This window comes from Canis lupus, chromosome 6 (genome assembly GCF_003254725.2).
Source record: "Canis lupus dingo isolate Sandy chromosome 6, ASM325472v2, whole genome shotgun sequence".
Taxonomy (NCBI): Eukaryota; Metazoa; Chordata; class Mammalia; order Carnivora; family Canidae; genus Canis; species Canis lupus.
In genome coordinates this window covers 36,365,351-36,392,313 of record NC_064248.1, presented here as the reverse complement: position 1 = coordinate 36,392,313, position 26,963 = coordinate 36,365,351, and the positions used below count along the sequence as shown (strand labels likewise).

General features: G+C 49.7%; 1 protein-coding gene across 4 annotated transcripts in view; it reads left to right on the top strand.

The window, feature by feature from the left end:
- The first annotated feature begins 8,021 nt into the window (after positions 1-8,021).
- SEC14L5 (SEC14 like lipid binding 5) overlaps positions 8,022-26,963 on the top strand; it is a 41,990-nt gene continuing 23,048 nt past the window's right edge. Inside the window, exons 1-6 of one of the 4 annotated variants that reach the window (XM_049110932.1) lie at positions 8,950-9,062; positions 13,743-13,848; positions 15,279-15,384; positions 16,334-16,492; positions 25,573-25,722; positions 26,083-26,214. In XM_049110932.1, the coding sequence (XP_048966889.1) occupies positions 16,352-16,492; positions 25,573-25,722; positions 26,083-26,214 (423 nt within the window). In that variant the 5' untranslated portion in view covers positions 8,950-9,062; positions 13,743-13,848; positions 15,279-15,384; positions 16,334-16,351. Of the gene's footprint in view, positions 8,234-8,949; positions 9,063-13,742; positions 13,849-15,278; positions 15,385-16,333; positions 16,493-25,572; positions 25,723-26,082; positions 26,215-26,963 lie in introns of those variants that run through there. The other 3 variants (XM_025416598.3, XM_025416599.3, XM_025416603.3) reach the window with 3 other exon arrangements.

Sequence of the window (26,963 nt, the reverse complement as noted above, 5' to 3'; positions counted from 1 at the left end):
GCCATGGAAGCAGGGGCAAGAAGGAGAATGCACCAGGAGGAGGCAAACCGACCCAAGGTACAGCCACAAGGTGGGCCCTGCAGTGGGTTAATGGTGCCTCCCCTCCACCAAAGGTAAGTCCAAGTCCTAACCTCCCGCAACCTAGGAATGTGATCTTATTTGGAAAAAGATTCTTTATAGATATAATTAAGTTAAGGATCTCAAGATAAGATTGTCCTGGATTTAGGGTGGGTCCTGTATCCGATGACAGGTGTCCTTATAAGAAAAACACAGAGGATGATTTGCAGCATAGAGACACACTGAGAAAAGACGGCTGCACAGTGATCAGCAGAGCCAGAGATAGATGTGATGTGATGATGCAGGCGGGGGCCATAAGCCAAGGAATGGAGGCAGGATCTAGAAACCAGAAAAGGCACAGAAATGGATTCTCCCTTCGGAGACTCCAGAAGGAGCAAATCCTGCCGACACTCTGATTTTGGCCTACTGAGACTGATTTCATATGTCTGATCTCCAGAATTGTAAGATAATACATGGGTGGGTCTTTTTTTTAAGCCACTAGAAGGGCACCTGGGTGGCTCAGTCTGTTGGGCATCTGCCTTCAGCTCAGGTCATGACCTCGGGGTCTTGGGATGGAGCCCTACTTTGGGCTCCCTGCTCAGGGAGGAGCTGGCTTCTCCCTCTGACTCTCCATCTGTGCTCTCTTTTTCTCTTTCTTTCTTAAATAAATGAGTAGAATCTTAAAAAAAAAAAAAAATCCACCAGAGCAGTAGTAGGAAATTAATACATGAGGTTCCTCCTTCCCTGCCCCAAGGGGGGACTTTGTGCTACCATCAAGGTAATCTTGGGTCTGAGGAAGGTCATGGATGAAAGCAGGAGGGTAGAGGCTGGGGAGTGCCCCCTCTGCTCCCTGCACTCCCAGGCACATTCACCCTGGACACCCTCCCACCATAGAAACCCAGAGTGGAGCGGCATTCTGGTTGCCCCCCAAAGGCCAATGAGGAGATACAGCCCCAGGGGGAGTTTCTTACATGCTACTTCTTGACAGCCTTGTGGTGTGTGCAAGTAATTCATGTCAGAATTGAGTTGAATTGTAGGATACCCAACTGCTGTCCAGATATTTGGAGAACTGGTTGTTGGTGTGCAGAAAAACCTCATACGTTTGGTGTCAGGAGTGTTGAGAGTGGGGCACCTGGGTGGCTCAGTCAGTTAAGCCTCTGCCTTCAGCTCAGGTCATGATCTCAGGGTCCTGGGATGGAGTCCCACACCAGGGTCCCTCTCCCTCTGCCTCTCCCTCTGCTTTTGCTCTCTTTCTCATAAATAAATAAATAAATAAATAAATAAATAAATAAATAAATAATTTTCTTTAAAAGAAATGAGAGTAAAAACAGTTCAGCCATAAAAAGGAATGAAGCCCTGATACTTGTCACACCATGGAAAAATCCTGAAGACATGATGCTCAGTGAGAGAAGTCAGACACGAAAGGCCATGTCGCATGTGACTCCATTTATATGAAATGTCCAGAATAGGTAAATCCATAGAGAAAGAAAGCAAATCAGTGGTTGCCAGGGGTTTGGAAGGTAAATGGGGAGTGACTGCTAAAGGTTACAGGGTTTCTTTTTGGGATGATGAAAATGTTCTAAAAAAAAATCGATGGTGGTGGTTGCATTGTTCTGTGAATATACTAAAAACCACTGACACGTACACTGTATGTGGGTGAACTGTATGGTGTGAGGATTATGTTCTAATAAAGCAGAATTATCACATTCCTACGCCGTGCCATCTTAAATGCCACCCTCTCCAGGAAGTCCCCTGGAAAACGGTCCTTCTCTCCTAGCTGATACAATTTACCCCTAACTTTTAAAAAAAATAATTTTCCCCAACATGATTTCTTGAATTATTATGGTCAGATATACATAATATAAAACTTAGATTTTACCAACTGGAATTAAAATAAAAACTTGGGAAAAAACCATTACTATTTTTAAGCACTTTTAGGTGTACAGTTCAGCAGCACCAAATATACTCATGATGTTGTGCAATCACCACCACCACACGTCCCCATGACCTTCGTTTGGCAAAACTGAAACTCTGTCCTCATTAAACATTAACTCCTCCTGTCCCTTCCCCTTCCCCCAGCACCCACCCTTCCCCTTCCTGTCTCTATGAATCTGACTCCTCTGGGTACTTCATACAATCGGAATCACACAGTATTTGTCCTTTTGTGACTGGTTTCTTTCACTGAACATCACATCTTCAAGATTCACCCACGTTGTAGCATCAGATAAAATTGTCTTCCTTTTTAAGACCAAACAGTGTCCATGGTATCCCCACTTTAAAGGAGGGGACACTCAGGCCATATGCACTGCAGGGATGCTAAAAGGGGGCAGGGCCAGAATTCACACCCAGGCTGACCTGACTGCAGCACCTGCTGCTCACCACTCTGCCACCCAGCCCCCTCCCGAGCGCCACACTGACTCCTGGTGCACCCTACCTTTGCTCCCTCTCTCATCCCTCCTCACTGAGAGCTCCTGGGGCTCAGACAGCCTTTTACTCACCGTTGGACCTTGACCCCACCTGCAGGGCCTGATAGAGTCCCAAAGCTTGTGTGGAAGTGACGAGACCTGGGGGTGGGCTGGGGGTCTAGGTGCAGAGTGCCTGGCTGGGCAGCCTCCTGGGTCAGGCCCTTCCAGACTCAGCCTCTTGTTCCATTAGAGCTGCCCAATGACAGGGACCCCTGCATAGAGTGGTGCGGATTACAGCATGCACCCCTGTACATGGCCACCCTACCAAGGACCCCTACAGCCCTTGAGATTCCCAAATCCAGGAGCCTCCTGCGCTGTACTCTGAGAAGAGAGAGGAACTAAGAGGCAGCCCTGGGACAAATGAGATGTGTGGAAAGCAGAGTGGCGGGGTGGGCTGGTGGCTCAGTGGTTGAGTGTCTGCCTTTGGCTCAGATCGTGATCCTGAGGTTCCCATATCGGGCTCCCCACAGGGAGCCTGCTTTTCCCTCTGCCTGTGTCTCAGCCTTTCTCTGTGTCTCTCATGAATATTTAAATAAAATCTTAAAAAGGGATGCCTGGGTGGCTCAGCGGTTTAGCACTGCCTTCAGCCCAGGGCATGATCCTGGCGTCCCAGGATCAAGTCCCACATCGGGCTCCCTGCATGGAGCCTGCTTCTCCCTCTGCCTGTGTCTCTGCCTCTCTCTCTCTCTGTGTCTCTCATGAAAAAATAAATAAAATATTTTAAGAATAAATAAATAAAATCTTAAAAAAATAAAAATCACTGAAGTGTACACTTAAAAATGGTTAAGATGATACCTTTGATGTATATTAACCACGATTTAAAAAATGCCCCATCCTCTCCAGCTTAAGCATCGTCCCAGGGCCCTCATGTTATTCAAGGGCCCAGATCGAGGGCCACTGTGTTCCCACAAGGGTCTAGACTTCGGACCTCCTCACTCTCAATCCCCTCCTCACCCCACCAGTTCCTTGGTGTCATACTATGACACCATACTGACATTTCCGTACAGGACACGTTCTGAGCATATCTGCGCTTGGGTCTAGTGTTTCTTACTCAAACAATGCATTACAAATGGCTGAATTTCCTGTGGCAGAGGCCCCGTCTGTGGAGGAGCTATTCAGAGATGAGGGGTGGTTTTGGGAGTCTTCAAAACCTACCTCACCAGAAGGCAGCTTTGGCTTGGTTATTCCTGCAGGGCAAGCAAGAAGCAGCAAAGGTTGAAGGTCCTGCCCATGGGACTGACCTCCCAGCCCCGGAGATCCTACAGAATCAGCCCATCTTTCTGGTACCTCCTTAGTCCAGAACCAGGTGCCTGGATATCTTTACAATCCTGGCTGGAAAATCATATCTTTTGGGTAATTAAGCTACAGTCCAGGGCAGAAGGAGGCACTGGAGAATTAGAGTCCAGGGTTTGAGTTCCTTAGTAGTGGTGTAACCTTAGGCAAGTTACTCAATCTCTCTGTGCCATAGTTTTCCTTATGTTTATTTATTTTTTAATTTTTTCCTTATGTTTAAAATGAGGATTAAAATAGTTTTGATTAAAAAATAAAATAGTTTTGATTTTTAAAAAAGATTTAATTTATTTATTCATGAGAGACACAGAGAGAGAGAGGCAGAGACACAGGCAGAGGGAGAAGCAGGCTCCCTATGGGGAGCACGATGCAGGACTCGATCCCAGGATCCTGGGATGATGCCCTGAGCTGCAGGCAGACGCTCAACCACTGAGGCTCCCAGGTGTCCCAAGATAGTTTTGATCTTAAAGGTTTTTTTTTATTTTAATTTTTTAAAGATTTTCACTTATTCATGAGAGACAGAGAGGGGGAGAGAGAGAGAGAGAGAGAGGCAGAGACACAGGCAGAGGGAGAAGCAGGCTTCCATGCAGGGAGCCGGATGTGGAACTTGATCCCAGGTCTCCAGGATCGGGCCCTGGGCTGAAGGCGGTGCTAAACCGTTCAGCCACCCGGGCTGCCCAAGGTTTTTTTTTTTTTTTTTTTTTTTTTTTAATTTAGATGATAATCATACAACATAACCACTAACCCTTTTAACCGGACATTAATCATTTTGATGTGCACAATCCAGTGGCGTTGAGTGCATTCACAATGTTGTGCAATCACCCCCTCCAAAGAGTTCCAAAACATTTTCAACATTGCAGGGGTTGTTTTTGAGGATTAAATGTTTGTAAAGCCTGAGAACGGTGCCTGGAACAGTCCGTGGCAAATTAAGTGCTCAGTAGATGGCAGGAGAAGTCAGCAATGGAACAGCGCTCCTAATAGGTAACACGTGCTGGGCAGTGCTATTTATTAGCAGTTCTCTTCACTTGAGCTGGAGGAGGTGGGAGGTAGGTTCTCACTCCACTTTGGCCGCATTTTCCACTTTGAGCTCTCGGTACCCACCCAGCTGTCGCCCCCCACCCCCTCCCGGGCCCAGGGTAGCATCCTCACCGGTGGGGGACCAGAGGGGCGCTGATGGTAGGAGCGAGGAAACCCTAGGCCTCCCCCGCAGCCTCCCGGCCTCTCCTTTGCTCCCGGGGCTCTTTCTGGCTCGCTCCCTGCATCTCCCACGCCCACTCCTGCTCCTCCAAGCTGTCACCTTCTGTGGCAAAGGAGACACGTGTGTGGGCGGGTAGCCAAAAAGATTCCGCTAGAACGCGAGGGAGTGCATTGGAGGGGGGCACGCCCACATCTGGGAGGAGCCCTGGAGAGTCCCGCTCCGGAGCGCCCCCACCCCCGCGCGCGCGCGCCCTGGGAGCGGCGTTCAGTGCTGGGGCGCTCCGGGGTCCCCCCGCGCTTGGAAGGAACCCCCACCCCAAGGCCTGCCAGCCAGCACCACTAGACCCGTCCCCTTAGAAGAGTCACTTGGGGGTACTTGTTACACAGGCAGATTCCCAGCCTCCTCTGAGCGGTGCCCGGGAATCTGCCTTTTGAAGGGAACCCTAAGGGCAGCCCCAGTGGCGCCGCGGTTTAGCGCCGCCTGCAGCCCGGGGTGTGATCCTGGAGACCCGGGATCGAGTCCCACGTTGAGCTCCTTCCATGGAGCCTGCTTGTGTCTCTGCCTCTCTCTCTCTCTGTGTCTCTCATGAATAAATAAATAAAATCTTAAAAAAAAAAAAAAAAAAGAAAGGAAACATCCCGCTCTGTGGTTACTTCGTGCCCACAGCAGCTAAGTGTCCACGCTCACTACGCGCCCGGGACCGAAGCCCAGGACAAGCCTTGCGACTTTCCTTCGGGGTCCAGTGACATAACCCTGGACCCCATCTCTCCCAACAATCCGATCCCTGCGAGTGAGGACCTTTAGAGTCGTGGACTGTCGTTTGCCGCCACCTTGTGGCAGCGATGGCAACTTTGCGCTCCGTTTCCATTCTTGGTTAATTTTTTTTTTTTAATTTATTTATGATAGTCACAGAGAGAGAGAGAGAGAGAGAGAGGCAGAGACACAGGCAGAGGGAGAAGCAGGCTCCATGCACCGGGAGCCGACGTGGGAATCGATCCCGGGTCTCCAGGATCGCGCCCTGGGCCAAAGGCAGGCGCCAAACCGCTGCGCCACCCAGGGATCCCTCTTGGTTAATTTTTGAGAAAATGCACCGAGCACCTACTGTGCGCCCGGTACCCAGAAAGATGCTGCGGACCTGGGGGCAGGTGAATAAGACAGACAATGGTCCCTGCCTCGCGGAGCTCACAGTCTCCCGGGACAGTCAGTAACGCACAAATAAATAACACGAACGAATAAACGATTACCGAGTGTGACACGCGCTAGAAAGGGAACGAACAAGGGCTGGTTATCATAGGGCTGCAAAGGCCTATGTATTTGCTAAGCAGCCTTGTCACACCTTTTGCCTGCCCAGGACGGTGGGCCACGTGAGGGCAGGTGTGTCTGTCTGATTTCCCCTTGTGAATGGGTGAAGTCATCCAGTGCTGGCACATAGCACGTGCTCAGTAAGTGTCCCATGAATGAACACACAGATGCCAAGGCCGCCCAGAGCCAGCCTTTTGGCTCTTCCATGACGAATAGATAGGGAACAGGAAGGAAAGTCGGTTCCCTAGGGGTCTTGAGAAGGTAGATGGATTTAGGTGTGAGCTAAACGGAGGATGATGTTTGGACATCAGGAAGGCCCCAGTCCATCCTTTTTTTATTTTTTATTTTTTATTCATGAGAGACACACAGAGGCAGAGACACAGGCATAGCGAGAAGTAGGCTCCTCAAAGGGTGCCTGATGTGGAACTTGATCCCGGGACCCGGGGATAATGACCTGAGCCAAAGGCAGATGCTAAACCACTGAGCCACCCAGGTGCCCCCCAACATGTTTTATTTTATTTATTTATTTATTTATTTATTTATTTATTTATTTATTTATTTAAAAATTTATTTATCCATTATTAAGAGACAGAGAGAGAGAGAGAGGCAGAGACACAGGCAAAGGGAGGAGCAGGCTCCCGCATGGAGCCCGACATGGGACTTGATCCCGGGTCCCCAGGATCAGGCCCTGCGCTAAAGGCAGGCGCTAAACCGCTGAGCCACCCGGGCTGCCACCCAACCTGTTTTATTTTTTTTATTTTTATTTTTTAAATTTTTATTTATTTATGATAGTCACAGAGAGAGAGAGAGGCAGAGACATAGGCAGAGGTAGAAGCAGGCTCCATGCAGCGGGAGCCCGACGTGGGATTCGATCCCGGGTCTCCAGGATCACGCCCTGGGCCAAAGGCAGGTGCCAAACCGCTGCGCCACCCAGGGATCCCCCCAACCTGTTTTAAATTGTACCCTCGTCCTAAAAAAATAAAATAAAATAAATAAAAATAAAATAAAATAAAATAAAATAAAATAAAATAAAATAAAATAAAATAATAAATAAAATAGTACCCTCGCTTCATTTATTTCTTGAATCCTTTCCCTGCTCACTTGTTTCTCCTTGGAGTTTTTCACCATCCCACATACTTTATATTTGCCTTATTTATTTAACGTCTGTCCCCCCCAGAAATGCAAGCTACAGGAGGGCAAGGATTTTCGTGTTTTGTTCACTCAATGAGTCTCCAGCACCCGGAAGGACCTGACACTTAGTAGGGTGTTCTGTAAACCCATGCAGAGTGAATGAATGATGCCTGGGCGGGTCAGGGCGGCAGAGCCAGTAGGGCTCCAGGTGCAGCCCCACGGGAGGGGCGGGGCTCAGAGACTAGGCGACCGGGGCGACCCGACGGGGAAGGTAGACCTTACCAAGAGGGGAGGGACCGGGCGGGTCAAGGTCCTGGTGGGGGCAGAGCTAGGCTGGGGGTGGAGCCTCGGGGCGGGGTCTTCCCGGGGCTGGGCCGTTTCCGCGGCCCCGGGCCTTCGGGGAGGGACGAGCTTGGGGGCGGGGCCTACAGGAGGCGTGGCCAATCTGAAACAGGGCTGGGTTGGGGCGTAGTCCGACAGGGGATAAGTAAAAAGGGGGAGGGGCTAAACCTGGGGGCGTGGCTAGGCAGGGCCAATTAGGGGCCCGGTAGAGGTGGGCGGGGCCAGCCAAGGGGCGGGGCCAGACCGGGTTCTCCGCTGTCCCAGGTCCTGGAGCGCTCCCGCCAGGCAGGTCCCGCTCCCGCCCCGCTGGCCCCTCCCTGACTGGCCGGGCCCCGGGGGAGCGTGAGGCCGGACGCTGCGCTCGGGGCCAGGCGTCCGCGGGGGGCTCCGGCGGAGTCCGCTCCCTACTGCTCCCGGGGCTACGTCCCCGGAGACTTCGAGGGCGACGGTGAGCAGGGCTGCGGGGGGCCTGCGAGTGCATACGTGTGTGCGTGCATGTGCATGTGCGAGTGTGTGGACGTTTGTGTGCACCAAGGGAATTGTGTGCGTGCGTGGAGTTGGGTAGGTGTGAGCTCCAGGGAGCTAGCTGAGTGTGTGTGTGCGAAGTTGCATGTGTGTGCAAGGGCAGTCCTGTGTAGGAGGTGGGTAGTGCATGTGTGTGCCTGTGTGCGACAGAGACAGTGCATGTGAAATTTAGTGAAGGCTGTGTGTATGTCACGGTATCTTGGAGGAAAATGAGAGGGCAGGTGCAATGATATTTGAGGGTCTATGGTGTCAGGACGTCTGTGGCGAGCTGCGGGGTGCGGGGGTGGGTGGTGAATTGTGGGAGTGTAAGAGTTGCAAACGTGTGTTTCCATGTGAGTGGCAGTGATGGGTGCTCCTGGGGGCCTCAGTGTGAAGAGGTGGGGACGGAGGAAAGTTTGGGTCCTGATCGCTCTTGGAGGGATGAGTGTGATCTGGAGCAGTGGGTTATGGACAGGGCAGGTGTTTGGGTCCTGGCTCAGAGTAATTTGGTGATCACATCAGCCCCCTTGCTTGGAGGGCTGAAGAAATGTGTGGGTGGAGCCTGAGGGGGAAAGGCTTGCCCCTTGCTTAGGGAAACAATGGGCAGGGTTCTGGCTTCTGTGGAGGGAGCTGCTACCTTACCAGTCACCTGTTACCCAGGCTCTGCTCACTCCTGCCTGGGTGGCTTCTGCTGGCGCTCCTGTGAGAACATGGTGCAGAAGTACCAGTCTCCTGTCCGCATCTACAAGTACCCTTTTGAGCTGGTCATGGCGGTGAGTGACCCCTGATTCCCCAGCCCCTTGTATGATGGTTAGATGGATACAGGAACTCAGCTATGCAGGGATGAAAGGGAGCCCCTCAGAAGCCCCAGATGAGAAGGAATTATTGAGCTGTTCCACTGACCTGGTGGGTCAAGCTTCTCACTAGTGACCCCACCACCCGGCTACCCCAGCCTTCACCACGGCTTCTGGAATCCTTGCCCACTGACCGAATCACAAAATCTTTCTTTCTCCTTGATGAACCAGACTTGTTCTCTCATCTCAAGCTCCTCTGACAGAAAACAAGGATATTGTGGGGCAAACCACTGCTGTCATTTTGTGTAAGGCTAATAATAATAATGGTACATATACCAATGATGGTGATGGTAGCAGCCATTCACCGAGGGTTTTACAGGGCCGTCTTTACTTACATTGTTTCATGATTTTCATTTTACCTTCGCTAAACTGAAGCTTGAACAGGTGAAGAGGTGGGGTGGTCCCAAGTTCTGTGGCTGAGAAGAGGCAGAGCCAGGGCTCAGACCAATGCAGGGGGTACTCTGGAGCCATGATTTTTACAACATCCCCCCCACGGTCCTCCTTCTGCTTGCACACCCCTTCTCCTTTTCCTCAAGGAAGCTGAGAGGGGGTGAGTGTGCAGCAAGGGCAGTCATTTGCAGGATGTATTCAGACTGACTATTTAAGTCAGGCAGCCAGTCAGTTGACGGACTAGAATGAGCTCCGAAGCTCTTGGGCTCCTGGATCAATGGTCTTTGCACCATACAGCAGGTGCTGTCAAAAGGCATATTTAACTTTCCTTCTTGAGACCATCCCTCTGCCTCTCGGAAGTCCCTTTCCGTGGGGGAAAAAGGGGGCAATGCTATGGGGTTGTGTTAGGAGTAAATGAGATACTGTGTAATGCCTCTGGTGCAGCGCCTGGCACATAGTTGGCACTCACTAAATGTGGTTGTCCCTGTTATTCCACCACAGGGTGTTATAAATGATTGTATTGAAAGTGCAAGAAACACCGGCATCCATCTGCATCCTCCCCGTCCCAGCCTGGGTGCTTAAATTCAGCCTTTGATTCAAGGACTTTCATATCAATGGGTACCTCTGTGGGCATGTGTCCTGCCTTATTCTACAAATATACCTATATGTGTTTATAATCCCATAATGGATTTTGAAGCATCTGGAGCCATTCATACATGTTGTGCTGTTATTTGCAGATGATTCCAGACTATGAGGCAGGGGCAGGCCTGGGGTTGTAGTGACCAGCTGGGTTACCTTGGGCAAATTACTTAACCTCTCTGAGCCTCCATTCCCCATCTCTAAATGAGGAGTATGTGGTTTCCCAAATCTAGGCTTTGTGCCATGGATTAAATGAGTTGATATATGCAAAGCTCCCAGTGCAAGGTCTGGCACAGGCCAAATGCTGTTACTGTTATGATTGCTGCCGCATCTGGCTGTGTGACTTTCCCTCATTTGTAATAAGGGTGGGACACCAGGGGATGATGAAGAGTCAGAAGTGTGGGGTCCTTGCTGCAGCTCTGCTCTGGTCCGGCTGTGTGCTGATGAAAAGTCACTGAATTTCTCTAAGCCTTGGTTTCTTCATTTGTGAAATGAGGATGGTTATATGCATTTCATAGGGTTGTCATGAGGATTAAAGGTTTTATATATATAGGTTATAAATATATATTAAAAATATATATAGTGGGATCCCTGGGTGGCACAGCGGTTTGGCGCCTGCCTTTGGCCCAGGGCGCGATCCTGGAGACCCGGGATCGAATCCCACATCGGGCTCCTGGTGCATGGAGCCTGCTTCTCCCTCTGCCTGTGTCTCTGCCTCTCTCTCTTTCTCTCTGTGTGACTATCATAAATAAATAAAAATTTTAAAAAATTAAAAATATATATAGTAATGTAGGGGGAATAAAGTGTTGGGGGCAGGTGCCCCACACAGGGCTTAGTCCATACCAAATAGACAATAAATGTAAGTTAAATATAAATACTTGTCCTCTGTCTAAGGCTCTAGGCAGCTCACATTTTCTAAGACCCTAAGACTCATTCATTCATTTAAAATCAGAGAGACACTGTCCTCACCATTCTGGGACAATCCAGGGACCTGTGATTCTCTACCATGAAGCTGAGACAAATAACTGTAAAATGGAAAACTAACACTGTTTTATTATTGCATGAGCTTAATAAACGTAAATTTAATTTAACATATTTAGGATTCTCAAAAATATTTACAATTATTGCACTTTAAAATAGAACATGCTGGCTAAAGTAGCATGTGAGTCTGTATTAATAAGACTAATTATTCACATTGATTTTACTAGAGTATGTTAAGCATAATTTGCAAGCTTCCTGTTTCATAAATGAAGGCAGGACTCCTTTTACTGCCCTAGCTGTTAACAGTCCCTAAGTGTTGATGCATAGAGGCTTGTGGGAGTAGGAAACAAAGGTTTTCAGATACTTATTATCTGTATCTGCATTAATTTATTTGTATTTTTCAAAGGGACAGCCTTGCCATGTTTTCTTATCTTCCATACAATCCTTGTTGGTGAAAGGGCCCCAAACCTCTGCAATGTTACCGACAAAGCCACTTTGCCGACTGTTTACAAAACATCATTGTCCCCAAAATAGCTGCATAACTCAACATAACTTGCATGCTGTGTGGACACAAAAGGGTTTTTCTGCACTTAATGTCTGTCTTTGTTTCTCAGCTAAACACTTGCCCTCAGTTTGAGTCAGATGCCAGGGAAGTTTCAGATGGACTCAGCTATTCTTGGTATATCCGAGTGACCAGATGAGATGGCCTTTGGTTATTCTGCTTAACAAAACTGACTGGAGAATTGAAGCATTCCTTGCTTCAGAAGTCCACCAGCAATGAACTCAGATGACTAACACTGGGCTCAAGGAATTGGTTATAAAATAGCACTGAGTCAACCTTTCTAGACCAAGCTTAAAAAGTTACCAAAAAAATTTTTTTTCTCTTTCATTTCAAAAATTTACCTAATCCAGTGAATGAGGTGTCTCTTTCGTTGGGCCAAATCCCCTGCCATGAATTCTATTTCTGAAGGTGGGATTCCAGGGAAGAAAGCAAAGGCTTTCTTCTTTCCTGGTTGTATTCTGTATTATTTGGTTCAAAACAGTGAGCTTGTATTATCTTGGTAAACAGAAGGAAACAATGAAGACAATGGAGGTAGCTGTGTACCCAAGGTTGGAGAGGGTCTTTGGCCCCTTTGTATGTGGGGTCCCAGAAGGTGGTGGTGAGGTCTTCATGCATATAACACAAAAACGGTGTCTTGAACTTCAGACGGTGGTCACTTGAGCGTCAGAGGCCACTCTCTGGTCAGGCCTACAGCCTGTTGTGAATGGATTCTGGGTTGTCTGGGCTCTCCTCCCAGATGGATGGTGATTAAGAGCCAGATCCATCAGCTGGGTCCCTGCTCCAGTTTCTCAGCTGCTCCTCTGAGAGTGGAAGTGAGGATAGGATGAAGGGACAGGGGTGCCCGGATAGGGCCTTGGCATATTGTTCATGCTGGTGAAATATGATTCGGGTTTATTGTTATTATTTATTGTTCTAACAGCTTTATTGAGCTATGACTCACATACCCATTTAAAAGTACAAGTCGGGGAACCCTGGGTGGCGCAGCGGTTTAGCGCCTGCCTTTGGCCCAGGGTGTGATCCTGGAGACCCGGGATTGAATCCCACGTCGGGCTCCCGGTGCGTGGAGCCTGCTTCTCCCTCTGCCTATGTCTCTGCCTCTCTCTCTCTCTCTGTGTGACTATCATAAATAAATAAAAATTAAAAAATAAATAAATAAATAAAAGTACAAGTCAGTGGTTTTTAGTATTCGTGGAGTTGTGTACCCATCACCCCTGTCAGGTTTGGAACACTTTTATCACCCCATAAAGAAACCTTGTGCTCATTTGCAGTTTTCTTCCATCTCTATGCCCCCAGCCCCTGATAACGACTAGTCTACTTTCTTTCTCTGTGGACTTGCCTATTTTAGATATTTCATGTAAGTAGAATCCTAGGACCTGTAACCCTTTGTGACACGCTTCTCACACTTAGCATCATGTTTTCAAGGTAAAGCTGAGTAATAGTCCATTGCCTGGATAGACCACATTCATTTTCTTTTCTTTTCTTTTCTTTTCTTTTCTTTTCTTTTCTTTTCTTTTCTTTTCTTTTCTTTTCTTTTCTTTTCTTTTCTTTTCTTTCTTTTCTTTTCTTTTCTTTTCTTTTCTTTTCTTTTTTTAAAGGATTTTATTTATTTATTCAAGAGAGACACAGAGAGAGAGGCAGAGACATAGGCAGAGGCAGAAGCAGGTTCCATGCAGGAAGCCCAATGTGGGACTCGATCCCAGAACCCCGGGATCACGCCCTGAGTCAAAGGCAGAGCTCAACCACTGAGCCACCCAGGTGTCCCCCACATTCGTTTTCCACTCATCAGTGGATGGGTTGTTTCCAGTGTTGGGCTATCACAAATAACACCACTACGCACACCAATGGACATGTTTTGTGTTGACATATTCCTTCCAAAAAAAATCCCTGCCATGAATAACAGTGATTATTTGGTGGGTTGAGGCAAATTCCATTTTAAATTTTATTTAATTGACATATTCGCATTGCTTATGAGGTCCCAGACACTGTTCTGAGCCAATTCGAGTATTAAGTCATTTGTTTCTCCTAAGCACCCCAAGAGATGTGTTCTGCGGGTGGCACCATTCTATGAGGAGGAAACTGAGGCACTGGAAGGATGAATGGATTACCCAAGGCCACAAAGCAAACATGAGGCAGGTGAGGACTTAACTGCAGGCAGTTCAGCCTCAGAGTTTACATTCCCAAGCATGAGTCTGCCATTTCTCAGAGCTGAGGATCTCAATCCATTGGAGTGGCATCTGGGCCCAGTGAGTGGTTTCCACCAGGACTGTGTCCTGAATGCCTACACTCCATCAGGACCCCACAAAGAGGAGCACAGCCAGAGCCCACAGACCCTGACCTTCCAGGCGGGTGGGGGGTGGGGGGTGGTGGCAGCAGTTACCTACCAAATGCTCTGGGTGCCTGGCGCTTGAGGCGTGCTCAGAGGCAGGAACTTTCAGAGCAGCCTTGGCTGTAGTGGGGGGTGGGGGGTGGGAATCGAAGGCTTGCAGAGGGTACTGCTGGTCAGTATGTTCATTGACTCGGGCTGCGTAACAAAGCACCACGATGACTGGGTGGCTTAGAACAACAGACATCTAGAGGCCAGCCGTCCAAGATCAAAGTGTCAGCAGGGCCAGTCTTCCTCCTAAGGTGCTTTGGGAGGATCTGTAACGGGATTCACTCTGGGCTCCGGGTAGTTCTTCAGCTTGTGGCGGCATAGCTCCAACCTCCACGTGGCATATTTCCTCTGTGTGTATGTGTGCCTCTGGGTCCAGATTTCTTTTTTTCTTTTTTTCTGATTTCCTTTTTTATAAGCACACCAGTCATATTGGACTTATAAGTACACTCTAGTGACGTCATTTTAACTTGATTACCTCTGTAAAGACCCTTTTTCCAAATACGGTCACATCCTGAGGTGCCTGGGGCTAGCACTCCAATTTACCTTTCCTGGGGGGGATACAATTCAGCCCATTATGCTCAGTAAATGGCATCATCTGTAAATGGCAGACACCTGAATTTAGGGAAATCTGACCCCGCAGCCTGTGCTCACAGGCAGACATTCCAGACTCTGGCTGGGACGTTCAGTAAACACCTGTGCACCAGTGGCCCAGGCCGCTCCACCAGTGACCCAGCTGCCTCTTGTCCGGGCAATGCCCCAGGATCCCAGTGGGACTCCCAGGCCCCGTGACTTCAGCTCATCTCAGATTCTGCAAATCTAAAGAAGGAAGATGGCTCGGAGTAGAATTTCCTTAGCAATAGGCTTTTCGCACAGAGGAAGGGTTACGGAGGTGAGAGCTATCGTCAGCAATTAAGTGTTAAAATATTTAAAGACCTGGCCTTTTGTATTGATAAACAGCTTGTAATTTAGCAAATGGGTTATTAATAAGGAGCAGCATCTAGAGGTAAATCCTTGTGGCTTTGCTCAGGCCAGGGCCCTTACAGTTGGACCCGTTGTTATGGATGTAGTTTTAATAAAGCAGCAGGGGTTTTATTTAAATGAGTTTAAATTAGTTCCCTGGAGCCCATCATCTGATCCTGTTGCTAACAGATTAAGGGAACCGACATTTTCCATTCTGGATTACTTACAGGGACCTGACGCGTTCTGATTGGGGCTGGGAGAACAGAGGTGACCCACAGCCCAGCAAAGTGATCTTATGATTTCGGAAGGAAATTTTGGACTAATTTATGTGGATGGTAATTCACACACATGTTCGTGTATGCATCCTACAAATATTTATTGGGTTTCACTGTGCTAAGCAGCATGCCAGGTGTACAGGCTACCACATAGTTGATTCCTAGCACTTTTTGAAATGCATCATGATTCTGTTAGTCTGCTTCCTTGCTTGTTTATATGGGACTTTCTCATTAAAGTATGCTTCGGGAAGGTGGGGACTGTGTCCATCGTGTTCTGGTTCTCCTGACACAATCCCTTCCTGCCCTCATAGAGTTTGCAGTGGTGTGTGCATGCGTGTGTGTGTGTGTTTCTGAGAGTGAGAGAGAGAAGGAATCAGGCAAGTGCCATGTAGGATGATTCCTTTTTTTTTTTTTTTTTTTTTTTTAAGATTTTATGTATTTATTCATGAGAGGCACAGAGAGAGAGAGGCAGAGACACAGGCAGAGGGAGAAGCAGGCTCCATGCAGGAAACCCGACATGGGACTCAATCCCAGGAGCCTGGGATCACGACCTGAGCCAAAGGTAGATGCTCAACCACTGAGCCGCTCAGGCGTCCCTAGAATGATTCCTAACAGGGAATGAACGGGGTGTTGTGGGAACACGGGGACAGGCCCATTGATCGCCAGCTGAGGGTCTTTTAGGTCATTCAGGCTGAGCCTTGCCAAGGGCAGGAGGGCCCACTGAGTGCAGAGAAGGAGGAGACCTTTTCTCTGAAGAAATAAATGTGGCTCATTGGGGCTCCAGTGTGAGTTAGAAAGTGATTGGCAGGGTCAATTTGTCTGTTCAAGGACCTTGGGAGTTTTGAAAGGGTTTAAGCATGAGTGACATGATCAGATTTAGGGTTTAAGTGGATTGGAGGGGGTTTTCCATCCCAGAGGCCAGGAGAACGTGGGGAAGCAGAGGTGACAGGGGCTGGGCACATTCCTGAGACACTTGAAAAATCTAAAATAGTGTTTCCCTCCCATCAAGGTCCTGACATGCCGCTAAATGTCAAGACGCTCTGGGCTGGCCTCTCTGCCTCCGAGTCCCTCCCTGAAGCATCAAAGGCACCAGCTGATCCTGGAAATTTGTGGGCACAGAGTGTGTTCAGAGGAGGAGAGTTTCCTCCACCCTGCTCCCCATGCGTGGGTGAGACTCCACAGCAGGTTTTTGCGCAGTTGCTGGGTGGGTTGGCCAGGCTGTGCGTCTCCCCCCCACCCTGGTGCTGGAGAGGCCAAGCATTCTGATGGTGTGACCTCACGAGGCAGAGACACAGTCCTGGCCCGGCAAAGGGACATCCAAATCTGATTCGTGCGAAGAAGGGATAGAACAGGAGCAGATAGGGCAGCCCCGGTGATGCAGCGGTTTGGCGCCGCCTGCAGCCTGGGGTGTGATCCTGGGGACCCAGGATCGAGTCCCATGTCAGGCTCCCTGCATGGAGCCTGCTTCTCCCTCTGCCTGTGTTTCTGCCTCTCTCTCTCTGTGTCTATGAATAAATAAATAAAATCTTTAAATAAAAATAAAACCTTAAAAAAAAAAAAAAAGAACAGGAGCAGATAATACCTAGGGCCCACTCACTGCACCCCATGCTACAGCCTCAGGACCAGGAAACTGAAAAAAAAACAGGCAGAACTGTTCCCAGCCCCGTGTTCAAGGCCGATTTCACTGGTCCAGAGCGGCAGTTGCACGGTGCTCACGACCACAGACCGGACCATCCAGGCTTGTACTCGCCTGCCAGTAGGCACCTGCTCTGTGCAGGTGGAGCACGAACAGCGATACCTGGGCACAGGTGCGGAAGGAGCCCATTCACGGTGACATGGGGTCCTGGGCTGCTCCACCTGCTTTTCCAGGTGGACAAATGTCCATGGGTCCAACTTTCTGCTTTCTTTTCTCAACACCTGCTCTTTCCTCCCTCCCAGCCTTCTTTCCTCCTTCCTTCCCTCCTTCAGCAAACATTGCTCAGGTGTCTACGGGCTCCCAGGGGTTTTACAAGGACGCCGGGGAATCCAGTGGCAAAGAAAACAGACATAGAGACGGAGGTGTTGACTAGAAACAAACACAGACATGATAGGCTACTCCAAATCACAATCAACGTTCCTGGTAGGGTTTTAAGCCACCCAGGAGGGGACCCCTGGGTGCCTCAGTGGTTTAGGGCCTGCCATGGGCCCAGGGTGTGATCTTGGGGTCCCAGGATCGAGTCTCACATCGGGCTCCTGTATGAAGCTTGCTTCTCCCTCTGCCTGTGTCTCTGCCTCTCTCTCTCTGTGTCTTTCATGAATAAATAAATTTAAAAGATCCTTAAAAAAAAAAAAAAAAGCCACCAAGGAGATGGCTCACTCAATTTAAAAAAAAAAAAATTGTGGTAGGGACACCTGGGGGGCTTAGCGGTTGAGTATCTGCTTTTGACTCAAGGCGTGGTCCCGGAGTCCCAGAATCGAGTCCCACATGGGGCTCCCTGCATGGAGCCTGCTTCTTCCTCTGCCTGTATCTCTGCCTCTCTCTCTGAGTCTCTCATGAATAAAATAAAATCTTAAAAAAATTGTGGTAAAATACATATCATGCAAAATGTCCCATTTTAACCTTTTTTAAAGGTGTACAGTACAGTTCAGTTCAGAATGAAGCGCATTCACAGTGTTGTACAGCCCTCCCTGCCATCCATCCCCAGAACTCTTTCATCTTCCCAAACTGACAATCTGCCCCCCTTAAACACCAACCCCCCACCCTGGCCACCCCTCCCAGCCCCTGGCACGCACCCTCTACTCTGCCCACGAATCTGACTATTCCAGGGACCTCATACACGCGGAACCACACAGCGTTTGTCCTTTGCGTCTGGCTTCCTTCACTGAGTGTGATGTTTTTGAGGTTCAACCGTGTTGCAGCAAGTTTCAATACTTCCTTCCTTTTTATGGCTGAATCATATTCCACCATATGGATGGACCACATTTTGTTTATCCATGCATCCCTGAATGCACATTTGGGACGTTTCTGCTGTTTGGCCGTTGTGAATGATTCGGTACAAATATCTGTTCAAGTCCCTGTTGATTTACTCTCATCCATTAAAAAAAGCTCTTATGTTGGGGGCATCTGAGTGGCTCAGTTGGTTAAGCGTCTGCCTTCAGCTCAGGTCATGATCTTAGGGTCCTGGGATCGAGTCCTGCATTGGGCTCCCTGCTCAGCGGGGAGTCCGCTTCTCCCTCTGCCTCCCCTCACTCCTGCTCATGCTCGCGTGCGTGTACACACACACACACACACACTCTCTCTCTCTCTCTTTCTCAAATAAATAAATCTTTGGAAAAAAAGATTCTCTTAGCATTTAAAAAAAAATCTACGATGTCATGTCTGGCACTGTGCTCAGTCCCTTAAACATATTATCTCCCTTGAATCTTTACTGTAGTCCTTATGAAGTAGGTATCATCAATCATTCTCATTATCTTCTCTCTTCTTCTTCTTCTTCTTCTTCTTTTAATTTTTTTTTTTTTTTTGAGGGAACTGAGTCTCAGAGAGGTTAAGTCGAGGTCACCCAGCTGGCAAGTGACAGAGGCAGCATCTAAACCCTGTGTTCTTTTTTTTTTTTTTTTTTTTTTTAAACCCTGTGTTCTGATTCAGACATGCCATCAAACCTGAGCCTTGTCCCCTCGCTGTATCCAGGTGTCCTGGCTGGAGGGTCCTTCTCACCCTTTGTCTCCATCTTTTGTGTCTCCCGAGCTGGCTTTGACTAGAAATAGCAGCAGGTTGTTCAGCTATAGGACCCCCCAGGTATACATGTTTTTATAGATTGTAGACAGCAGTCAAAAGGCTCCAGTGTAATGTTGCCCTGGTTCTACCCTGCCTGCTACCCTTCATCAGCTGGGGTGACACTGCTGCCCTCAGATGTTTGATGTCTCAGCCACAAAGCTCTAGCTAGCAACCTGGCCTAAGTTGAGAGATCCATACCGTAGAATATTACTCAACTGTGAAAAGGAATGAAACACTGACACCCTGCCACAAGGTGGATGAGCCTTGAAAACACGATGCCAAATGAAAAAAGCCAGACACGAGAGGCCACATACTATATGATTCCACTCACATAAAATGTCCAGAGAAAGGGGCAGCCCCGGTGGTGCAGTGGTTTAGTGCCTCCTGTAGCCCAGGGTGTGATCCTAGACCCCCGGGATGAAGTCCCACATCAGGCTCCCTGCATGGAGCCTGCTTCTCCCTCTGCCTGTGTGTCTGCTTCTCTGTGTGTGTGTGTGTGTGTCATGAATAAATAAATAAAATCTTAAAAAAAAATGTCCAGAGAAAGCAAATCTGCAGAGATCAAAAGAGGATTACTGGTTGCCTATGGCCGGGGTTGGGACCCTAGGGGTTGACTATAATGGGTAGGGAATTTCTTTTCAGGGTGCTGACATGTTTTGGAATTAGATGATGGTGATGGAGGCACAACTTTGTGAATGTGCTAAAACCCACTGAAATGGACACTTTAAATGGGTGCAGTTTATGGTATGAGAATTCTATCTCAAGCTTATTTTAAGATTTTATTTATTTATTCATGAGAGACGAGAGATAGAGAGAGAGAGAGAGAGAGAGAGAGGCAGAGACACAGGCAGAGGGAGAAGCAGGCTCCACGCAGGCTGCCCAATGTGGGACTCGATTCCAGACCCAGGATTATGCCCTGAGCCAAAGGCAGGCACTCAACTGCTGAGCCACCCAGGCGTCTCTCTATCTCAGTTTATTTTTATTTATTTATTTTTTAAAGATTTTATGTATTTATTCTTGAGAGAGAGAGAGAGAGAGAGAGGCAGAGACACAGGCAGAAGGAGAAGCAGGCTCCATGCAGGGAGCCCGATGTGGGACTCGATCCCAGGACTCCAGGGTCACGCCCTGGACCGAAGGCAGGTGCTAAACCGCTGAGCCGCCAGGGCTGCCCCCATCTCAGTTTAAAAAGAAGTTGGGGGAGATGAGAGAATATCGATACTTGATACTCGTCTGTCTGGGGTGGGGGTCTCCCAGGCTTGCAGCGGGCAGGTGGGGGTCATCGAGGAAGGCTCCTGAGGAGTGTGACTGGAGGCGTGTGCCTTGCATGAGGTCACAGTGGTCAGTGTCCCGAATCCAGGCTGCAGCATGGAAAAGAAGGCAAAGTACCGGGTCAGAGTACATTAGTGCAGTTAGGATCTTCTTTCCACAGTCTTGGTGGAAGGTTTGGGGTAAGCAGCTTCCAGCCTTTTTTGAATTTGCATGAGGAAGAGCAGGAAGGAAGGGGGGGGAGGAGGCAGCAGCTGTCAAGTGATTAGCAGAAATAGCTTTTCTGTACTTTATAGAATCTCACTCTTTTTTAAAATTTAAATTTATTTAACAAATGCTTATGTAGAACGAACCATGTGCCAGGCACTGTTCTCAGCACTTTACGAAAACGGACTCCTTCACTCCCCCCCACACATCCCACAACTCAGCAAGGTAGCTACTTTTCTTATTCTCCTTTGAACAAATGAGTACATTAAGGAACTGAGAGCTTGATGACTCGTTCAAGGCCACACAGTTGGTAAGAGGCAGAGCAGGGATTTGGACCCAAGCCCCAGAGTCCATGCCCTTAATGGGTACGGAATGCTGTCATTCACTCATTCATCATGTAAATGTCTACTGAGTGTTGACTATGTCATTTTGACAAGCCCTGAGGATTTGGTGGGAGGGGAAAAATCTCACTGCCTGGGCCGATGACTTCTTGTCAGCAGTTATGACGCACAAATAAAGGAAACGGGTACAACCAAGTGCTCATTGCGAGTGAATTACTCCACGTTACAGATGAGCCTGAAAAGGGAGAGAGAGGACTTGCCCGTGTCCAAGGTCACCCAGTGGGAGGTAGGCAAGTCTGGCCAGGAGTCCAGGGGCCCATCTGCATCCTAAGTGTGTCACTGTGGATTTTTACAGGATGGAGGCCCAGGGGAGGCAGTCAACGGAAGTTTCCACTGGTCCCTGCCTACCCCAGCTGCGGCCCTGCATGGGCGGGTTCTGGGCCTCGGACCAGCTTCCTTTCTGAGTGAGGAGGCTTGGGTGTCCCTCTCTAGCCACCTGGCAGAGGGCTGTAACCGAATCCTTCTGCTACCTTGTGTCCCTGAGGGGTCCAAACAATGTACCTGTTCAGCACAAGGAAGCTCAGGCCTGATTTGTGGGGACACGAGCCTGTAGGGAGGGTCCTGTGGACTGTCTGGTTCTGTAAGACCCTGCCATGTGCCAAAGGCGAAGGTCCCCCTGGCTCACAGGTTTAGGCCAGAAAGTCTCAGCATTTCCAAACTGTTGACAATTGTGATGTAGCCAAAGTCCCCTAAGAGCCAGGATAGGGTGGTTCAGGGCTGGGGTCTGGGTCAGACCCACCCCTTACTGACTGTGGGATGCCTTCCCAAGCCTGCACTTGCCTATCTGTAAAATGGGGGAATACTAGTTTCCATCTTGGGGCGCTGATGATGCAGTGAGTGCCCTGTGAATGTTAGTAGCAACAATGTCTGACGCTGGACCGCACAACCCTGGGAACTCTCCGGCAGGAGATAGGGCACTGGCACTGGGTTGGACTCTTTAGGAGCTTCTGCCTTTCAGATGGGACCTGAGCTCTGACCACTCCCCGCCCCAGTGCCTGGCATAGCTCCGTCATTGCTACTTGAGGGAGGTAGCATCTTCCCTTTCAGGGTCAGGGCAAGTTGTGTCCAAGCAGCTGTCTGCTGCTGACCAGCCCTCCGCCCTCTGCCCTCCACTGTTATCTGGGGGCTCCAGATGGAGCTCTTCTAACTCTAGAGGTCTCTTACAACAGGAAGTCAGCCTGGTGAAGCTCAGTTGGATGCTCTGTCTCCACGGCCTGTCATTCCCCTCTGGGGCCACTTTTCTTGGGACTTTGTGTTTTTTTTTTTAAAGATTTTAGGGCAGCCTGGGTGGCCCAGTGGTTTGGCGCTGCCTTCGGCCCAGAGCATGATCCTGGGGACCCAGGATCGAGTCCCACGTTGGGCTCCCTGCATGGAGCCTGCTTCTCCTTCTGCCTATGTCTGTGCCTCTCTCTCTCTCTCTCTCTGTGTGTGTCTCTCATGTAAATACATAAAATCTTTATTTATTTTTTAAAAAGATTGTATCTATTTATTCATGAGATGCACAGAGAGAGGCAGAGACACAGGCAGAGGGAGAAGCAGGGAGCCCAATGCAGGACTCGATTCCAGACTCCGGATTCATGCCCTGGGCCAAAGGAGACCCTTAACCACTGAGCTACCCAGGCGTCCCTCTTGGGGCTTTTTGGATGATCAAGTTTAAATTATTTTTTTCTTTGCTTGTGGTCATTTATTAGTCCTACTGTGTGCCAAGAACTGAGACAGGCACGTATGAGGTCAGTGCCGTGGAAAAGCATGCAGCCCAGGCCTTCGGCATGCCACATGCAAGCTAGGATATGGCTAAAGGGTGTGATAAATGGTATCAAGGAAATGAATAGGCTCAAAGGACAGAATAGGGAAGGAGAGACAGCCTTGCTGAGGAGGAGGTGGGGGAAGATGTCCCAGGAGGAGGGACCAGCACAGATGAGTCCCTGAAGCTAGAGAATCTCCTTAGCCCCTGATCCAGGTCTCCGACCTGTCTGGAATTCTCAGTTACTTAGGCCTCCCTCCTCTTTCACTGTCAAGTGAACTGATTAGTGGTCCAAGAAGAGAGGACAGCTTGTGCAAAGGCCCTGTGGTAGGAAGAGATGGTAGGTGCATTCGTGTCCTGTGGTAGGAAGAGATGGTAGGTGCATTTGTGTCCTGTACCACAAACTGGGTGGCTTAAATAGCAGAAACTTTCTACCTCACAGTTTGAAGGCTAGAAGTCTGAGATCAAGGCTTTGGCAGGGTTGGTTCCTTCTGGGGGCTTGAGGGAGAATCTGTTCCATGCCTTTCTACTAGTTTCTGCTGTTGCCGGTAATCTTTGGCATTCCTTGGCTTGTTGAGGAATAACCCAGACTTGTGCCTTCATCCTCACGTGGTGTTTTCCCTGTATGAGTGTCTGTGACCATATCTCCCCCCTGCTTTTTTTTCTTCAAATCTCCCCTTTTTATAAGGACACCAGTTATATTGGATTAGAGGTCTCCCCAGTCCAGTATGACCTCATCCTAGTTACACTTACAATGACCTATTTCCAGATAAGGTTACATTCAGAGATACAAGGTAGGACACATGAATTTTGTGGGTGGTGGGGAGGAGGGTTGGCACCCAATGGAACCCATAAAAATGTTCTAGAAACAGCAAGGCTAGCCTGGCTGGGGCAGAGTGAAGGGGGCTGGTGGGCCACAGTATGGAGTAGGGGACATGTCCTGGGCTTCGCAGGCCTGATCTGAGTACGTCATTTCATCTGGAGAAAAGGAGAGCCTGTGGAATAGTTAGAGGAAGTGCAGACACTCATGGGCAGTGTGCCCATGGGCTTGCAGGAGTTGAAGTCCTAATGGTGGAGAAGGAGGAAATCATGACCACTTGGCCCTGGAGACAATGCCTGGCTGTGTCCCAGCCACCCAGAAGAACATGCTGGCTAATGAGCAAAGCCTTCCTTAGGGAACAGGGACTGGGCCACACTGGGATTCAAATCCAAGTTCACCAGTTTTCACTGTGTGACCTTGGGTAAGTTACTGAGCCTCTCTGTTCCCATTCTTTCATTTGGACAATGGGGAGGCCATCCAGAGGATTAAGTGGAAGAAAGCGCACAGCTGGAGGAGCACAATCAGGGCTCCCTGTGTGCAGACTGCTCTGAGACACCATCTGGTGACTTCCTCACCAACCCATTTTACAGATGAGGAAAACAAGCTCAGAAGGTCACTCAGTAAGAAAGTAGCAGAGACATGACCTGAGCCTGCCCATTTCTCAAGCATGCACCAGTTTCCCCTCCACATACTTTCAAAACATGTCAGCATCCCTCTTCCAATCATGGAGGTGAGCCCAAGCCATTTCCTCTGGCTCCCTTCTACATTTGGTGGCAAAGGATTACTCAGATATGGCTGGTAGGGAGCCGTGTGCAGTTCTTGCAAACCCGTGTCCGGCTATGTTTGGGTCTTATTCCCTGAAGGAGAGAAAATTCTGGTTGCTTTAAACAAGCCAGGCTCTGCGTAAGTAGCCAAGCTGGTTTCATACTCAGGGAGGCCAACTTGCCCATTTTCCAGATGGCTGAAGAGGCTTACAGGAGGAAAGGACTTGCCTCTGTTGGGGGGAGGAGGAGCTGGGCCCCCTCAGACCCTGCGCTGGCCACCACCGCAGGATCTGCTCACTTTGCTATGCAGCTTCCTCCCCAGTGGACAAATGCCTGCCCCCGGTGCACTGTTCCCTGGGGAACAAGGGCTCCTTATTCTAACCCTGCTGTGTCTGCTGTGTCTGTACAAGGCTCAGCGTATGGCAGGAAGACACAGTGGGCTGGCCTTGTGGGCCCTGGGGTGATACCAAGGGCACCAGTCAGAGTTCCATCCCCACCCCCCACCCCCGCCTCTGCCCTTCTGAGCTGGGAGGAGCCCTGAGGGATGGGAGAGGAGGTGCTGTCCTCAGATGCCTGCACTATTTTTGGAGCTGCTTTGATCCCGATTGCCTGGCACGTGGGCTGTGACAGGCACTTGGAGCAGACCCCACTTGGCTACAGTCAGCCATGCGTGAGGGCTTACCCTACAGTGGCTCTTACCCCGGCACTTCTGGAACTGGGCGCAGACTCTAGTCCTCCAAGCTGGATGCCTTTTATTTCTTTCACTTTCCTAACTGCCAGGCCGAGAACCTCCAGGACAGTGTTGAATAGACAATGCCAGAGTGGACATCCTTGCCTTGTTCCTGATCTGAGGGGGGGGAAGTATTCCATCTTCTAGCATAGAGTATGATGTTGATTGTGATTTATCAGGTTGAGGAAGTTCCCTTCTATTCTTCGTTTGTTCAGTGCTTTTGTCATGAAGAGGTTTAGATTATGTCAAGTGGTTTTTTTTTATTTTCTGAAAGACGCCTTCTTTTAAAATGCCCCCAGGCAAACCCACTCTTCCGAGGGTGAAATCTCAAATGCAGAACCAAAGAGGGATTTGCCAAACTGCTGTTCACGCACCGGGTGTCCCGGCTCTGAAACAGGTGTTAAAATGATGCCTTGTTGGCAAAACAGCAGTGGCCACTGCTCTTACCTTGGGCCAGGAAGGCAGTCCAGCAGGAGGGAGGAGGGTTGAGGTCTGGGCTGCAGCGGGCAGCAGACACCCCTGGCCCCAGCCCCCTTGGCACTCACTCCGGCTCTGCCCCCAGGCCTACGAGAAGCGCTTCCCCACCTGCCCGCAGATCCCCGTCTTCCTGGGCAGCGAGGTCCTGCGCGAGTCCCGCAGCGCCGATGGGGCGGTGCACGTGGTGGAGCGGAGCTGCAGGCTGCGCGTGGAGGCTCCCCGGCTGCTGCGGAAGGTGGGTGGGGAGGAGGGGACACCCCGCGGAGGAGCAGACCCGGAGGGGTCGGGGGCATGGGGGCCTGGGGACCTGGGGTGGGTTCAGGTGGTGGACTGAATGTGTGGGAGCATAGTTGCCCCTAAGCTACTGGGGTTAGGGTGTGGGTCACCCGCTCGTCTGTCTGCCAAGGCCCTAGGCCTAGGGGCTGCTTGATAGGCTGAGGACTAGGGCCAGGGCCGGAGGGCAGGTGCCGGGGGGCGGGGGGGGCGGGTCTGGGGGCACAGTGCAGGGCTTGGGATCCCGGCCAGAGGGTGGGCAGGTGCAGGGCCTCGGGGATGCCCCATGTCCTGCAAGCCCCCGCTGTCCCTTCCCTTGCAGATTGCAGGCGTTGAGCACGTGGTCTTCGTGCAGAGAAACGTGCTGAACTGGAGGGAGAGGACCCTCCTCATCGAAGCCCACAACGAGACCTTCGCCAGCCGCGTCGTGGTCAATGAGAACTGCAGCTACACGGTGCGCCTGGGCCCTGCAGTCCGTGCATCACCCCCCCTCCCTTGCCCCCAGGACTTGTCACAAAAGATGTGGGACACTTGGGACACTCACTTACATCTGCAATTCAGATACACAGCTGATACTTTTGTGTTCGTTTAAGTAGTTTCCAATATTGCTGGGACATACTTAACAAAATGTTATTCTTTGTTTCTCTGAAATTCAAATGTGGCACTCTGTATTTTGCTGGTGAAATCCAGCAACATGCCTCCCTCTTCCTCTTCTCTTTTTCCTTTCCTTCCTCCATGAAAAACGCGCCTTCATTTAGTTTCTTCTGTAAAATGGGGTTAAGGATTGCACCTGACACTTGGGTTGTATTGAGACTTAAAGGAAGTAAAGTATCCAAACCCCTTAGAAGAGTGCCTGGCCCTAAGCCCTCTATGTGTGTTACCTCTTAATATAATTAAGAGCGAATGCTATTGTTTTCCGGTCTACACTGATTGAGCACCTACTATGTGCCAGGCACACTGCCAGGGCACCCAGGGGTGGACAAGTCTGCCTGACTGTTGCGCTCACAAGGACTTCCATTCCAGTGGGACACCGACAGGGAAAAAAAAGTCAACATATTCTTACAGCTTTGTCGCAAGTGCTAAGAATGGGTCCAGCAGACAGGATTAGGGAAGGGAAGGGGAGAGGCACTGTCTTAGGTGACAGTGTCCCTCCGGCTTCTCTGAGGAGTAGCCACTGAAGCTGAGAGCTGACAGTTGAGAGGG